Source organism: Micropterus salmoides, unplaced genomic scaffold, assembly GCF_014851395.1.
Source record: "Micropterus salmoides isolate LMB-PRFRI ecotype aquatic unplaced genomic scaffold, ASM1485139v1 Ms_hic_scaffold_7, whole genome shotgun sequence".
Taxonomy (NCBI): Eukaryota; Metazoa; Chordata; class Actinopteri; order Centrarchiformes; family Centrarchidae; genus Micropterus; species Micropterus salmoides.
In genome coordinates this window covers 38,651,735-38,667,801 of record NW_024044459.1, presented here as the reverse complement: position 1 = coordinate 38,667,801, position 16,067 = coordinate 38,651,735, and the positions used below count along the sequence as shown (strand labels likewise).

Here is a 16,067-nt window from a genome sequence, read left to right as displayed (position 1 = left end):
TAGTGATGGTTGTTGCTCATGTGTTTCAGGAGTGAACAGTCTAGCACCTCATGGCTGACGTCACCTGACCGTCACACCTGGTTGCTGCTCATGTGTTTCAGGTGTGAACCGTCTATGACCTCATGGCTGACGTCACCTGACCGTCACTTGGTTGTTGCTACATGTATTTCAGGTGTGAACTGTCTATGACCTCATGGCTGACGTCACCTGACCGTCACCTTGTTGTTGCTTGTGTGTTTCAGGTGTGAAATGTCTATGACCTCATGGCTGACATCACCTGACCGTCACCTGGTTGTTGCTCGTGTTTCAGGTGTGAACTGTCTATGACCTCATGGCTGACATCACCTGACCGTCACCTTGTTGTTGCTCGTGTGTTTCAGGTGTGAACTGTCTATGACCTCATGGCTGACGTCACCTGACCGTCACCTGGTTGTTGCTTGTGTTTCAGGTGTGAACTGTCTATGACCTCATGGCTGATGTCACCTGACCGTCACCTTGTTGTTGCTCGTGTGTTTCAGGTGTGAACTGTCTATGACCTCATGGCTGACGTCACCTGACCGTCACACCTGGTTGTTGTTCGTGTTTCAGGTGTGAACTGTCTATGACCTCATGGCTGATGTCACCTGACCGTCACCTGGTTGTTGCTCGTGTTTCAGGTGTGAACTGTCTATGACCTCATGGCTGATGTCACCTGACCGTCACCTTGTTGTTGCTCGTGTGTTTCAGGTGTGAACTGTCTATGACCTCATGGCTGACGTCACCTGACCGTCACCTGGTTGTTGCTCGTGTTTCAGGTTTGAACTGTCTATGACCTCATGGCTGACGTCACCTGATCGTCACCTGGTTGCTGCTCATGTGTTTGAGGTGTGCACTGTCTATGACCCCATGGCTGACGTCACCTGATCGTCACCTGGTTGCTGCTCATGTGTTTGAGGTGTGCACTGTCTATGACCCCATGGCTGATGTCACCTGGTTGTTGCCCTTGTTTCAGGTGTGAACTGTCTATGACCTCATGGCTGACGTCACCTGACCGTCACCTGGTTGTTGCTCGTGTTTCAGGTGTGAACTGTCTATGACCTCATGGCTGATGTCACCTGACCGTCACACCTGGTTGTTGCTCGTGTGTTTCAGGTGTGTGATGCAGCGGCTGCGTTGTGGAAGTCAGGAGTCGTTGCTAAGCGCCGGCTGTGTGTCATCTCTGGAACTCAGGATGGACCAGTCAGTGCTCATCAAACCTGTTCACTCCTCCCTGCTGGGCCAGGACTACTGCTTCGAGGTGACACACACAGTACACAGTACACACACCTAATACACACACACTCGACCTCCTGCTGACCTCTGACCTGTGTCTCCTAGGTAACGACCTCCACAGGAACGAAGTGCTTCTCGTGTCGTTCGGCTGCAGAACGAGACAAATGGATGGAGAACCTGCGGCGAGCCGTGCACCCCAACAAGGACAACAGCCGGCGGCTGGAGAACGTGCTGACGGTGTGGGTGGTGGAGGCCCGGGACCTGCCCGCCAAGAAGAGGTACACATAGAATTTGTACTGCAGGTACTTCTGCAAGCTGTGTTTGGACGACAGTCTGTAGTAACAGTAGTATTTGTACTGCAGGTACTTCAGTAACAGTAGTATTTGTACTGCAGGTACTTCTGCGAGCTGTGTCTGGACGACAGTCTGTAGTAACAGTAGTATTTGTACTGCAGTAACAGCGGTATTTGTACTGCAGGTACCTCAGTAACAGCAGTATTTGTACTGCAGGTACTTCTGCGAGCTGTATCTGGTCGACAGTCTGTAGTAACAGTAGTATTTGTACTGCAGGTACTTCAGTAACAGTAGTATTTGTACTGCAGGTACTTCTGCAAGCTGTGTCTGGACGACAGTCTGTAGTAACAGTAGTATTTGTACTGCAGTAACAGCGGTATTTGTGCTGCAGGTACCTCAGTAACAGCAGTATTTGTACTGCAGGTACTTCTGCGAGCTGTGTCTGGTCGACAGTCTGTAGTAACAGTAGTATTTGTACTGCAGGTACTTCAGTAACAGCAGTATTTGTACTGCAGGTACTTCTGCGATCTGTGTCTGGACGACAGTCTGTAGTAACAGTAGTATTTGTACTGCAGTAACAGCGGTATTTGTACTGCAGGTACTTCTGCGAGCTGTGTCTGGTCGACAGTCTGTAGTAACAGTAGTATTTGTACTGCAGGTACTTCAGTAACAGTAGTATTCGTACTGCAGGTACTTCAGTAACAGCAGTATTTGTACTGCAGGTACTTCTGCGAGCTGTGTCTGGACGACAGTCTGTAGTAACAGTAGTATTGTACTGCAGTAACAGCGGTATTTGTACTGCAGGTACTTATGCGAGCTGTGTCTGGTCGACAGTCTGTAGTAACAGTAGTATTTGTACTGCAGGTACTTCAGCAACAGTAGTATTCGTACTGCAGGTACTTCAGTAACAGCAGTATTTGTACTGCAGGTACTTCTGCGAGCTGTGTCTGGTCGACAGTCTGTAGTAACAGTAGTATTTGTACTGCAGGTACTTCAGCAACAGTAGTATTCGTACTGCAGGTACTTCAGTAACAGCAGTATTTGTACTGCAGGTACTTCTGCGAGCTGTGTCTGGACGACAGTCTGTAGTAACAGTAGTATTTGTACTGCAGTAACAGCGGTATTTGTACTGCAGGTACCTCAGTAACAGCAGTATTTGTACTGCAGGTACTTCTGCGAGCTGTATCTGGTCGACAGTCTGTAGTAACAGTAGTATTTGTACTGCAGGTACTTCAGTAACAGTAGTATTTGTACTGCAGGTACTTCAGTGACAGCAGTATTTGTACTGCAGGTACTTCTGCAAGCTGTGTCTGGACGACAGTCTGTAGTAACAGTAGTATTTGTACTGCAGTAACAGCGGTATTTGTGCTGCAGGTACCTCAGTAACAGCAGTATTTGTACTGCAGGTACTTCTGCGAGCTGTGTCTGGTCGACAGTCTGTAGTAACAGTAGTATTTGTACTGCAGGTACTTTAGTAACAGCAGTATTTGTACTGCAGGTACTTCTGCGATCTGTGTCTGGACGACAGTCTGTAGTAACAGTAGTATTTGTACTGCAGTAACAGCGGTATTTGTACTGCAGGTACTTCTGCGAGCTGTGTCTGGTCGACAGTCTGTAGTAACAGTAGTATTTGTACTGCAGGTACTTCAGTAACAGTAGTATTCGTACTGCAGGTACTTCAGTAACAGCAGTATTTGTACTGCAGGTACTTCTGCGAGCTGTGTCTGGACGACAGTCTGTAGTAACAGTAGTATTTGTACTGCAGTAACAGCGGTATTTGTACTGCAGGTACTTATGCGAGCTGTGTCTGGTCGACAGTCTGTAGTAACAGTAGTATTTGTACTGCAGGTACTTCAGCAACAGTAGTATTCGTACTGCAGGTACTTCAGTAACAGCAGTATTTGTACTGCAGGTACTTCTGCGAGCTGTGTCTGGTCGACAGTCTGTAGTAACAGTAGTATTTGTACTGCAGTAACAGCGGTATTTGTACTGCAGGTACTTATGCGAGCTGTGTCTGGTCGACAGTCTGTAGTAACAGTAGTATTTGTACTGCAGGTACTTCAGCAACAGTAGTATTCGTACTGCAGGTACTTCAGTAACAGCAGTATTTGTACTGCAGGTACTTCTGCGAGCTGTGTCTGGTCGACAGTCTGTAGTAACAGTAGTATTTGTACTGCAGTAACAGCGGTATTTGTACTGCAGGTACCTCAGCAACAGTAGTATTCGTACTGCAGGTACTTCAGTAACAGCAGTATTTGTACTGCAGGTACTTCTGCGAGCTGTGTCTGGACGACAGTCTGTAGTAACAGTAGTATTTGTACTGCAGTAACAGCGGTATTTGTACTGCAGGTACTTATGCGAGCTGTGTCTGGTCGACAGTCTGTAGTAACAGTAGTATTTGTACTGCAGGTACTTCAGCAACAGTAGTATTCGTACTGCAGGTACTTCAGTAACAGCAGTATTTGTACTGCAGGTACTTCTGCGAGCTGTGTCTGGTCGACAGTCTGTAGTAACAGTAGTATTTGTACTGCAGGTACTTCAGCAACAGTAGTATTCGTACTGCAGGTACTTCAGTAACAGCAGTATTTGTACTGCAGGTACTTCTGCGAGCTGTGTCTGGACGACAGTCTGTAGTAACAGTAGTATTTGTACTGCAGGTACTTCAGCAACAGTAGTATTCGTACTGCAGGTACTTCAGTAACAGCAGTATTTGTACTGCAGGTACTTCTGCGAGCTGTGTCTGGACGACAGTCTGTACGCTCGGACGTCGTGTAAGCTGAAGACGGACAACATCTTTTGGGGCGAGCGTTTTGACTTCAGCAGTCTTCCATCCGTCGGCGCCGTCACACTCCACCTGTACAAAGATACCGACAGGAAGAGGAAGAAGGACAAAAGCAGCTACGTCGGGTTGGTCAACATCCCCGTCGCCGCGGTGACCGGCAGACAGCTGGTGGAGAAGTGGTACGCAGTGAGCACGCCCAGTACCAGCAGGGGTAGGTAGACTGATGTAGTACTACAACACATTCTGATGAAGAACAAAATGGTCACTCTGTGAGCCTCCTCTGACCTTTGACTCGTGTCGCCTCTGAGGAGAATATTAACTGAAACTAGAAACACTGATGATCTTTTTCAGCCCTGAGTTGTGTCTACAGGTGTTTCCTTCAGGCCCCTGAGAGGCAGCGGCCTCCGCCTGCTGCTGCTCATTAAGCTGGCTGCTGTGTTTAATCATGAAGCAGCATCAGTATCTTCATCAGCTCCTCTCGTCGGTAGTATGTTGGACGACAGTCAGAAGATTTTAGTGATTTAATCAACGTGACAGTGAGGGGGCCTGCCCCCCACCGCCGCCAAATATACAGATAGTTATCAGGGGTTTGTTCCTAATGGCGCATTTAAACAGGGTGCAAATTTTAAAGTGCACAATTGTTCACACACTATGCTATAACTTGAATAAACACAACCCACCATTACTATGGCTGTCTAAAAATATGAATTCATGCTTTGTCAGGTCGGTCAGCAAGATGACAAAAGCACACACATTTTAGTTTGTTAGTTAGTTAGGATTTTGTTTTCTGACTGTAGTTTGGCTCGATCAAGGCTAAGCTAACTTGTTCACAGTAAATAACGACAGCTGGAATCAAGTAACAGACACATTTTCTGAACTCACAGGTAGTTCAGATTCCTCTCTTTTCTCCCAGCATCCTTCTGCTGTGTCGCTCTGTATAAATATGAAGTCGTCCCTCAGACCTCTGCAGCTGCAGTAACAACAGACACACGGCAGCAGAAGCTGAGTGACAATTAATCAATGTTTTAATCCCAGAAATTAAAGTAAAAAGTTAATTTAATAAAAGCAGTTAGCTCTGAGATCCTCCTGATGTTAAACAGCGCTGTTGTCAGAGCAGAATCCGTCCGGGCACTCTGAGAAGCCGTCTGTGACGTCCGGGCAGCCTGAACACTGACAGGTTATCACACGAATGCAGCTTGCACAATGTATCACATGATTGCATACTTCGCATCGCAGCAATCTTGTCACCGGGACAGGGCTGGAAATAACATCTCTCCGCGTCTTTGCATTGATTTTGTATGTAATCACGCTGCGCCCAACGCTCACATCACGTTGTGTGTGAAACCAGCATTAGTGTTTTCTGTATGCAGTAAAATGCCTAACAAATACTTCTCCATCATCGATCAGGTTGGGTGGTGCTCCTTTGCAGAGATGTTCAGGTAACTCACTGCAGCTTCTGTGTGTTCGTTCTTCATGTTGTGTTTCAGGTAAGTCGTCCGTGCCGACAGTGCGAATCAAAGCTCGTTACCAGAGCATTGTCATCCTGCCGATGGAGCAGTACAAAGAGTTTGCAGAGTACATCAGCTCCAACTACCTGCTGCTGTGTAACACGCTGGAAGCCTCCATCAGCCTGAGAGCCAAAGAGGAGCTCGCTGCAGCACTCGTACACATCCTGCACAGCACTGGCAAAGCCAAGGTAGGTCTGCACACAGCCCCGCCCACTGCACATGACCCCACCCATCATGCATGACTCCACTATCACATAGACCCCGCCTATCAGACATGGCTCCATCCATTGCGTATGGCCCGCCCACCACACATGGCCCCGTGCACCACACATGGCCCCGTCCATCACACATGACCCCGCCCACTACACACTATGAAGTCCTCTACATAGACCTGCCTTGACAGGGAGGAGTTAATGAGTGCTGATTTTTGGACCAAATAAGGATGACCTTTGACACTTCCTACAGGAATTCCTGACGGACCTGATGATGTCAGAGGTGGACCGTTGCCGTGACAACGACCAGCTGATCTTCAGAGAGAACACACTGGCAACAAAGAGTATCGAGGAATACCTGAAGCTGATTGGACAGAAGTACCTGCAGGACGCCCTTGGTACACAAAACACTAAACACAATTTATAACACAAAATACATGAAAACTGTTAATCTGCAGTTAGTTTACAGTTAGTCCTCAGATAGTCTGCAGTTAGTCCTCAGAAAGTCTGCAGTAAGTCCACAGTTAGTGCTCAGATAGTCTGCAGTTAGTCTGCATTTTAGTCCTCAGATAGTCTGAAGTTAGTCCTCAATTAGTCATCAGATAGTCCTCAATTAGTCCTCAGATAGTCTGCAGTAAGTCCTCAATTAGTCCTCAGATAGTCTGCAGTTAGTCCTCAGAACTTCTGCAGTTAGTCCTCAATTAATCCTCAGATAGTCCACAGATAGTCTGCAGTTAGTCCTCAGAACGTCTGCAGTTAGTCTTCAATTAGTCCTCAGATAGTCTGCAGTTAGTCCTCAGATAGTCCTCAGGTAGTCTGCAGTAAGTCCTCAGATAGGCCTCAGGTAGTCTGCAGTGAGTCCTCCGAAAGTCTGCAGTAATTCCAGTTAGTCCTCAGATAGTGTGCAGTTAATCCTAAATTAGTCCTCAGATAGTCCTCAGATAGTCCTCAATTAGTCCTCAGAAAGTCTGCAGTAAGTCCACAGTAAGTGCTCAGATAGTCTGCAGTTAGTCCTCAGATAGTATGCATTTACTCCTCAGATAGTTTGCAGTAAGTCCTCAATTAGTCCTCTGAACGTCTGCAGTTAGTCCTCAATTAGTCCTCAGATAGTCTGCAGTTAGTCCTCAGAACGTCTGCAGTAAGTCCTCAGATAGTCCTCAGATAGTCTGCAGTTAGTCCTCAATTAGTCCTCAGATAGTCTGCAGTTAGTCCTCAGATAGTCTGCAGTTAGTCCTCAGATAGTCTGCAGTTAGTCCTCAGATAGTCCTCAGATAGCGTGCAGTTAGTCCTCAGAACGTCTGCAGTAAGTCCTCTATTAGTCCTCAATTAGTCCTCAATTAGTCCTCAGATAGTCTGCACTTCGTCCTCAGTTAGTCTGCACTTCGTCCTTAGATAGTCCGCAGTAAGTCCTCAATTAGTCCTCAGATAGTCCTCAGATAGTCTGCAGTTAGTCTGCAGTCAGTCCTCCGAAAGTCTGCAGTAATTTCAGTTAGTCCTCAGATAGTTTGCAGTTAGTCCTCAATTAGTCCTCAGAAAGTCTGCAGTAAGTCCACATTTAGTGCTCAGATAGTCTGCAGTTAGTCTGCATTTTAGTCCTCCGATAGTTTGCAGTAAGTCCTCAATTGGTCCTCAGATAGTCTGCAGCTAGTCCTCAGAACGTCTGCAGTACTTCCTCAGAACGTCTGCAGTACGTCCTCAGAACGTCTGCAGTACGTCCTCAGATAGTCTGAAGTTAGTCCTCAATTAGTCATCAGATAGTCTACAGTTAGTCTGCATTTTAGTCCTCAGATAGTCTGCAGTAAGTCCTCAATTAGTCCTCAGATAGTCTGCAGTTAGTCCTCAGAACGTCTGCAGTAAGTCCTCAATTAGTCCTCAGATAGTCCTCAGATAGTCTGCAGTTAGTCCTCAATTAGTCCTCAGATAGTCCTCAATTAGTCCTCAGATAGTCCTCAGATAGTCCTCAGATAGCGTGCAGTTAGTCCTCAGGACGTCTGCAGTAAGTCCTCAATTAGTCCTCAGATAGTCTGCAGTTAGTCCTCAGAACGTCTGCAGTAAGTCCTCAGATAGTCCTCAGATAGTCTGCAGTAAGTCCTCAATTAGTCCTCAGATAGTCTGCAGTTAGTCCTCAGAACGTCTGCAGTAAGTCCTCAATTAGTCCTCGGATAGACCTCAGATAGTCTGCAGTTAGTCCTTAGAATGTCTGCAGTAAGTCCTCTATTAGTCCTCTATTAGTCCTCAATTAGTCCTCAGGTAGTCTGCACTTCGTCCTCAGATAGTCCGCAGTAAGTCCTCAATTAGTCCTCAGATAGTCCTCAGAAAGTCTGCAGTAAGTCCACAGTTAATGCTCAGATAGTCTGCAGTTAGTCCTCAGATAGTCTGCAGTTAGTCTGCAGTCAGTCCTACGAAAGTCTGCGGTAAGTCCACAGTTAGTCCAGTTAGTCTGCAGTTAGTCGCAGTTTGTCTGCAGTTTCCAGAGGAAACATTGATGACACTTAGGAGGTCTTGAAAAGTAAGTCACTCCTTAACCCTGTGTGTGTGCAGGTGAGTTCATTAAAGCTCTGTATGAGTCAGATGAGAACTGTGAGGTCGACCCGTCTCGCTGTGCGACCTCTGACCTTGCAGAGCATCAGGCCAACCTTAGGATGTGCTGTGAACTCGCCTTCTGCAAGATCCTCGACTCGTACAGGTAAATAAATACTGAATACACATTAAACACACACTGTGCGCACACAGTGAGAACACGTGTCTCAGTATATAACCCCCCGCCCCACACTCAGGGTCTTCCCCCGGGAGCTGAAGGAGGTGTTTGCATCGTGGCGACAGGAGTGTAGTAACCGGGGGCGACCAGACATCAGCGAGCGTCTCATCAGTGCTTCGTTGTTCCTGCGCTTCCTGTGTCCGGCTGTGATGTCACCGTCACTGTTCGACCTGATGCAGGAATACCCTGATGAACGCTCAGCAAGAACTTTAACCCTCATCGCCAAAGTCATCCAGACCCTCGCCAACTTCAGCAAGTAAGTCTGGGCTTTTACTGTGAAGGAGCCTGATTTCCTTTGACCTGTAGATGTTCCTGAACTTGTTACCTGTATTGTTTGTTCACCTGTGTGGGTTACCTGTTACCCGTGGTTGCAGGTTTGGCACTAAAGAGGAGTATATGCTGTTTATGAATGACTTTGTGGAGCGGCAGTGGAGCAGCATGCAGCGTTTCCTGCAGGAGATCTCAAACCCGGACGGACTAAACCACACTGCCGGCTTCGACGGATACATCGACCTTGGCCGGGAGCTGTCCAGTCTGCACACCCTGCTGACCGAGCTTGACCAGGTAACACAGGACTTTGTCAGTCTTGTGATGCTGAAAACTATCCAGGATCCTGCTGACAGTCGTCCTGTGAGTCTCCTACTCAGCTGTGAGACAGTGACTGTTTGGGTCAAAACTTTAATTTACATCCTGTGAATCAGGTAATTTTCTCTCATAAACTCTCAGAGCTCCACGACTGATCAGTGAAACAGAGGTCAGGTCATTTGTCTAAAATAATGTTCAGATTAGTCTTGCCGTTTTGACAACCTGGCCTGGAAATGCAAAACAAACCTTTAGTAAATCACTTAGGACAGAGGCAAGCTAGCTGTTCCCCCTTGTTTCCACTCTTTACGCTAAGCTAAGCTAACAGCTGCTGCCATTAGCTTCATATTCAGCGTACAGATATGAGAGTAGAGTCGATCTGAACGTCTGAATTGAAAGCCCAGCAGATCAATTAATATTCTGTCTCCCTCTCTCTCCTGCCTGTCTGCCTGCAGGCGTGTCTGTCAAAGCTTGGGCCTCTTCCTCGGATCCTCAGAGACGTGTCTGCAGCTCACGCTAACCCGGGGGGCGTGGCTCATCCCGGGGGCGTGCCCATTTCCTCCCCGGAGCCTCAGCGTGTGGTGTCTCCGCCCCCTCTGTCCCCGCCCCCTCTGTCCCCGCCCCTCTCTCCTCCTCTGGCGACCTGTAATCCCTCCATCGGCCTGCAGGGTGGGGCCGGACTCGACGGAGGGTTAGCATCATGTGTCCTGTTCGCATTAGCATCCAGCTCAATTAACCATATTTTGATTTTCACATAAGAGGACAGTGGGGGGGGTTCAAGTAAATTGTGGCACCGTGGCAACGTGAAGGGGAGGGGGAGGGGTAACCATGCTACTATGTTATTGAACTTTAATAGTGTGTGTGTGTGCGTGTGTGTGTGTGTGTATGTATGTATATGTGTGTGTGTGTGTGTGTGTAGTTTGGTAGATTTCACCAGACTCCCCTCTCCAACTCCAGAAAACAAAGACTTGTTCTTCGTTACTAAAGGATCCAGTCTGCAGCCCGCCTCAGGTGACCTTTGACCTTTATCCAATACGTCACCTCAGTCTGTAACCTTTGACCTCTGAAACTGACCTTTCTGCTGATGTCACTTCCTGCAGGCCTGGCGGGCTCTCCGGCTCCGAGCTCATCCTACTCGGAGCCGAATGAGAACGAGGAAGGGTTTGAAATGACCAATGGGGGCCGGAGGGAGGGGCCAGATCTGACCAACGAGAGCCGCAGTCTGTCTCTGATCGACTTGCAGGACTCGTCCCCTAGCGACGGCCTTGACGACAGCCAGTGGCAGCGCAGGACGGGGCTGCTCCCACTCTCTTTCCAGAACCCCGTGTATCACATGACCACCACGTCGCCACGGCCGCAGACAGATGCCACGCCCTCGGACGGCTCGGCAGGGTCACAGGGAAATGCCGACGACAGGAACGCAACGACAACCAAACCAGCGTTTCTTACCCAGATGTCTGTGGGGTTGGGAGGGGGAGAGAGGGGGGAGAGGATGTCGGCCATGTCCAGCAGCAGCAGCGGGGAGGAGTACTCCAGACGAGCTCTGTCCCTCACCGAGACCCTCACAGGTAACACAGGTCACTCAGGTAACACACGTCAGTCAGGTAACATATTGTTGTGATGACTTTCCTGACTCATCTTCTGATGATGTCACTGTTGTTGCTTCTCCCCCTCAGGTAACTCTGTCCCCCCTCGTCAGAACTCCTCGGGTCCTCAGAGACGTATCGATCAGCCTCCTCCCCCTTCCTCCGCTCCACCGGGACCTCCTCGAGGCCGGACACCTCCCAGCATGCTCAGCGGTGCCGGAGGCTCCGCCTACCCTCCTCGCCCCGCCTCCGGTAGTATGATGTCATCAAGTCCTGATTGGCCCAGCAGCGGCCAGTCGCGGCTCAGACAGACCTCATCGTCGTCTAAAGGAGACAGCCCCGAGAAACAGCGACCCTCTGCCAAGGTAACCAGTCTTTTACCATGGTAACCTGCCAATCTGACCTTTGACACCTTGTTGCTGCTTATTATGGGACTGTAGGTGTTGTCATAGAAACAGCAGATCAGCTCGGTCTAACATTTAGAGTCAGCAGCCTGAACAGGTGAGTCTGCAGGCTGAACAGGTGAGTCTGCAGTCTGAACAGGTGAGTCTGCAGCTTGAACAGGTGAGTCTGCAGTCTGAACACATGAGTCTGCAGCTTGAACAGGTGAGTCTGCGGCCTGAACAGGTGAGTCTGCAGTCTGAACAGGTGAGTCTGCAGTCTGAACACATGAGTCTGCAGCTTGAACAGGTGAGTCTGCAGCTTGAACAGGTGAGTCTGCAGTCTGAACAGGTGAGTCTGCAGTCTGAACAGGTGAGTCTGCAGTCTGAACAGGTGAGTCTGCAGTCTGAACAGGTGAGTCTGCAGTCTGAACAGGTGAGTCTGCAGCTTGAACAGGTGAGTCTGCAGCTTGAACAGGTGAGTCTGCGGCCTGAACAGGTAAGTCTGCAGCTTGAACAGGTGAGTCTGCGGCCTGAACAGGTGAGTCTGTGGGCAAGTAAGAGAGGTAATATTGACTCTATTTTAATTTGTTACTTCCTGGTGTGCAATCACTTTGCACTTTACTGAGTATTCCACTAGAAACTGAATGCCGGCTGAGCGATCTCAGATATCTGGGTGTGTCTCTGACTCGCCCACTACAATCAACATTTTGTCTTGTTAATCCAGAGGGTGATCTCAGGTGGGTGCAATCAGTCCTAATGCACCAACACCTGTAGGCCATAAGACGCATGTTACTTTAATGAAACCTGTCACTGAAGCGTCAGTTTAAACGTCAGCTCCTCGGGTGAAGACCTACTTGGTTAAAAACCAGCAAGTCTACCTGTACAATTCCACCGAGCAAGGCCACTTACAAGGGTAGCACCCAAGCCTTTGAAACAGATACCACCCACACCTGGCTTCATCTCTGTTGGGTCATGAAACTGCCCGTCTGCAGTGACAAACCTGACTTTATCACTGCTTTTGCTAATACATTATTTCAGCCCCCTGACCCACAAAGCTGGCAAGGTTCTTGACCTCGTTCTTGTCCTAAACTGTGCCGCCGAATGCCACAGTCACACCTCTACACATGTCTGACCACTATTTCATCCAGTTCACGGTATGCCTACAGGAACAGCCCATTGTTCCGGCACCGGACGTATCGCACCGCCGCAACCTCCGTGACGTGTCTCCCGCTCACTTTGCCTCGGTGGTAGCCTCCGCTCTAACTCCCCTCAACACATTTTCCTCACTCGAGGTCAATGATGCCGTCCAGTCTCTGCGCTCTACACTGAGCCTGTGCCTGGATAGCCTGTGTCCTCTACACACCAAGCCTGCTCGCCAGAACCAGTTCCACCTGTAGCAACTGCTACCGTCCGTGGGCTGCGTACTGATCTCAGAGCCGCTGAAAGAAAATGGTAAAAACCAAAGACCCTGCCGACCTTAAGGGATACCAACTGCTCCTATCCTCCTTCTCAACCAGCATCAGTGCTGCCAGAACTGCGCCACCGACTTAAAATGCTACTAAATCCTCCTCCACCTCCTCCACCACCCACAAACTGTCCGCTGATACCTTTGCTGCCTTCTTCACAGGCAAATTCCCTAAATCACTCAAAATCAACCAGTGTACTCCCGCTCCGGTCAGCTCCCACTCTATGAACTCGGCACAAGAAAAAAACCCATGCAGCAGTCCTTATACATGCCTCCCTCCATCTGTCCTTCGGGAAATGGCGCAAAAGGCTCAACACCAAGGCTAACATGTAGCAGTCCTACTACATCCGTTCCTCTGCCCTCCCACGTCAATGGCAATTCTCTCTTCTCGTTTACTCCTCTCACAGAGAACAAAGTATCAGGACTGTTGACCCGTAGCCGTCCCACTACAGGCCCCCTGGACCTGATTCCTACAAATGTCCTTCAAGCCATATCTCCTACCATTGTCCCGGCAATCACTCATGTGATAAATACTTCGGGAACCTTCCCGACCACTTTCAAAAGGGCTCGGGTTACACTCTCGCTCAACAAGCATTCCGTCGACCCAACTCAAGTTGAGAACTATCTGCCAGTTTTTTACATCTACCATTTTTATCTTCAAACAGTTCTGAGTGCCCACTCTACTGAAACGGCTCTTCTGTCTGTACCAGAAGCCCTAAGGTCAGCTAAAGCTGCAACCCAAGGCTCAGTGCTAGGGCCCCTTCTCTTCTCAATTTACACCACCTCACTGAGGACAATCATTCGCTCGCTCTCTTATCACTGCTACGTAGACGATACGCAACTCTACCTATCCTTCCCGCCAGACGACCCCACCGTCTCGGCACGAATCACAGACTGTCTCTCTGACATTTCTGCATGGACAAAGTCGCCTTCAACTAAATCTCTCTGAGACTGAACTCTTGGTCATTCCAGCCAAGCAATCTATCCACCATAACATCAAACTACAAACTGGCTCCTCAACCATCACTCCAACCAAGGTGGTGAGAAACTTGGGTGTCATGATTGATGACCAGCTGTCCTTTTCAGACCATGTAGCTACTGTCTCTCGGTCGTGCCGCTTTGCTCTATACAACATCAGAAAAATCAGCCCTACCTCACTCAGTACGCCACCCAGCTTCTGATACAGGCCTAATCCCTCTGCCCTCCTAGCAGGTCTTCCAGCTTGTGAAACCCTTACAAATGTTTCAGAACTCAGCAGCACGTCTGGTTTTTGATCAAATCCAAATCCTGCATACAGAGTGACTACTGGGTCTTCACCATCTACCTAAACTCCATAATCCAAGCCTACGTTCCTTCTGGGCCACTGCGGTCCTCCAACGAACGCCACCTGGCTCTGCCATCCCTTCACACAAAGCAATCCCAGTCCGTGTTCTCATCTGTGACACCGCGATGGTGGAACGAGCTACCGCACGCCATCAGAGCAGGGGCGTCCCTCTCTGACTTCAAGAAGCTCCTGAAAACTCTGTAGAGAACACTTCCTCTGATAACACCTCGAACCTCTGACATGCACTTCCTGTGCTCTTCTTCTTCTGTCCCCTCACAGTTCTCTTGTATTGATTGCACCTGTCGTTAACTCTTAAGCTGATGATACACGGAGCAACTTTTAGAGCAAGCAGGCAGGGCATAATCCCCTTCCCATACCACTCCGCCACCCGCCCCGCACCGCCGCTATCCGTTCAAAACATAGTCAGACTTGCCACCAGCAAGATTGCTCAAAAAGTTGCACCGTGTATCATCAGTTTTACTTCTTCCCCCAGGTATTTAGCTCTTAGTAGTATCTACTGTCAGTTGTAGATCTCTTACTGTATTGATGCTTTGTTGGTGTTGTTCCTCAAATGTAACTCGCTTTGGATAAAAGCCACATGAATGAATGTAATGTAGATGTGAGTCTGCAGAGGTCGGATGCCACATGAAGGCAGCAGCAGGAGCGAGTTGCAGGAGTTTAGAGAAGCCTGGTTGCTGATGTTTGCTATGGTAACAGCATCAGTGTACCTGTGTGTGTCCAGGCTCCGTCTCCCTGTGCGTTGGACCGTACAGCCGCCTGGCTGCTCAACATGAACTCCGCCTCCTCCTATGGCGAGACGGAGGACGATCGTCATGACGACGCCCTCATAGAGAAGGTAAGAGACTCCTCGTTCTGGGTCTGTACTGGTTCTGCTGGTTCCACTGAGTCTGCTGGTTCTGACTCTCTGTGTGTGTGCAGTACCAGCAGGAGATTGCATTGCTGCAGGAGAAGTTGCGAGTTGCAGCGCTGCGGCAGGACGAGTGTGAAGCCCGACTGCTGGTCCAGGATCAGCAAAACCAACGCATGCTGCAGGAGTACCAGGTGTGTAAGACCTGCACCTGTCAGAGATGAGCTGATTCTTCCATGTCCTACAGTTAGTTTCTTATGAAACATAAAGGAGTAGAGAAACAGACACTCTGTGGAGAGGCTGGTCTGTAATCGAAAAACAAACATCGGTTCAATCAGAGTTGGATCAGTAAGGCAGAGGAGAGTCAGCACCTTCATGATGAGTGTGTGTTTCAGGCTCGGCTGGAGGACACAGAGAGCCGACTGAGGAGGCTGCAGGACGATAAAGACCTGCAGATGAACAGCATCATCAGCAGGTCGGTCACCTGTCTGTCTGAACACCTGTCTGTCTGAATACCTGTCTGTTGGAACACCTGTCTGTTGGAACACCTGTCTGTAGGAACACCTGTCTGTAGGAACACCTGTCTGTAGGAACACCTGTCTGTTGGAACACCTGTCTGTTGGAACACCTGTCTGTAGGAACACCTGTCTGTAGGAACACCTGTCTGTTGGAACACCTGTCTGTAGGAACACCTGTCTGTTGGAACACCTGTCTGTAGGAACACCTGTCTGTTGGAACACCTGTCTGTAGGAACACCTGTCTGTCTGTCAGAACATCTGTCTGTCTGAACACCTATGTGTCTGAACAACTGTCTGTCTGAATACCTGTCTCTCTATCTGAACACCTGTCTGTCTGTCGGAACACCTGTGTATCTATCTGAATATCTGTGTGTCGGAACACCTGTGTGTCTGTGTTAAGTACGTATAAAGGTGTGACCTCTCACCTGTGCAGGTTGATGGCAGTGGAGGAGGAGCTGAAGAAGGATCACTCTGACATGCAAGCTGTGGTCGACTCCAAACAGAAGATCATAGAGGCACAGGTACCTGTCTGTCTGT

General features: G+C 49.0%; 1 protein-coding gene across 2 annotated transcripts in view; it reads left to right on the top strand.

Moving 5' to 3' along the window:
- LOC119891528 (disabled homolog 2-interacting protein-like) overlaps positions 1 to 16,067 on the top strand; it is a 44,091-nt gene that overhangs the window by 26,188 nt on the left and 1,836 nt on the right. For both annotated transcript variants that reach the window (XM_038703243.1, XM_038703242.1), the window contains 16 exons: positions 1,132 to 1,276; positions 1,357 to 1,529; positions 4,266 to 4,537; positions 5,814 to 6,022; positions 6,300 to 6,444; positions 8,588 to 8,732; positions 8,824 to 9,060; positions 9,179 to 9,368; positions 9,842 to 10,077; positions 10,306 to 10,397; positions 10,487 to 10,954; positions 11,063 to 11,337; positions 14,887 to 15,000; positions 15,084 to 15,206; positions 15,408 to 15,487; positions 15,964 to 16,051. In XM_038703243.1, coding sequence (XP_038559171.1) covers positions 1,132 to 1,276; positions 1,357 to 1,529; positions 4,266 to 4,537; positions 5,814 to 6,022; positions 6,300 to 6,444; positions 8,588 to 8,732; positions 8,824 to 9,060; positions 9,179 to 9,368; positions 9,842 to 10,077; positions 10,306 to 10,397; positions 10,487 to 10,954; positions 11,063 to 11,337; positions 14,887 to 15,000; positions 15,084 to 15,206; positions 15,408 to 15,487; positions 15,964 to 16,051 — 2,992 coding nt within the window. The remainder of the gene's footprint in view (positions 1 to 1,131; positions 1,277 to 1,356; positions 1,530 to 4,265; positions 4,538 to 5,813; positions 6,023 to 6,299; positions 6,445 to 8,587; positions 8,733 to 8,823; positions 9,061 to 9,178; positions 9,369 to 9,841; positions 10,078 to 10,305; positions 10,398 to 10,486; positions 10,955 to 11,062; positions 11,338 to 14,886; positions 15,001 to 15,083; positions 15,207 to 15,407; positions 15,488 to 15,963; positions 16,052 to 16,067) is intronic.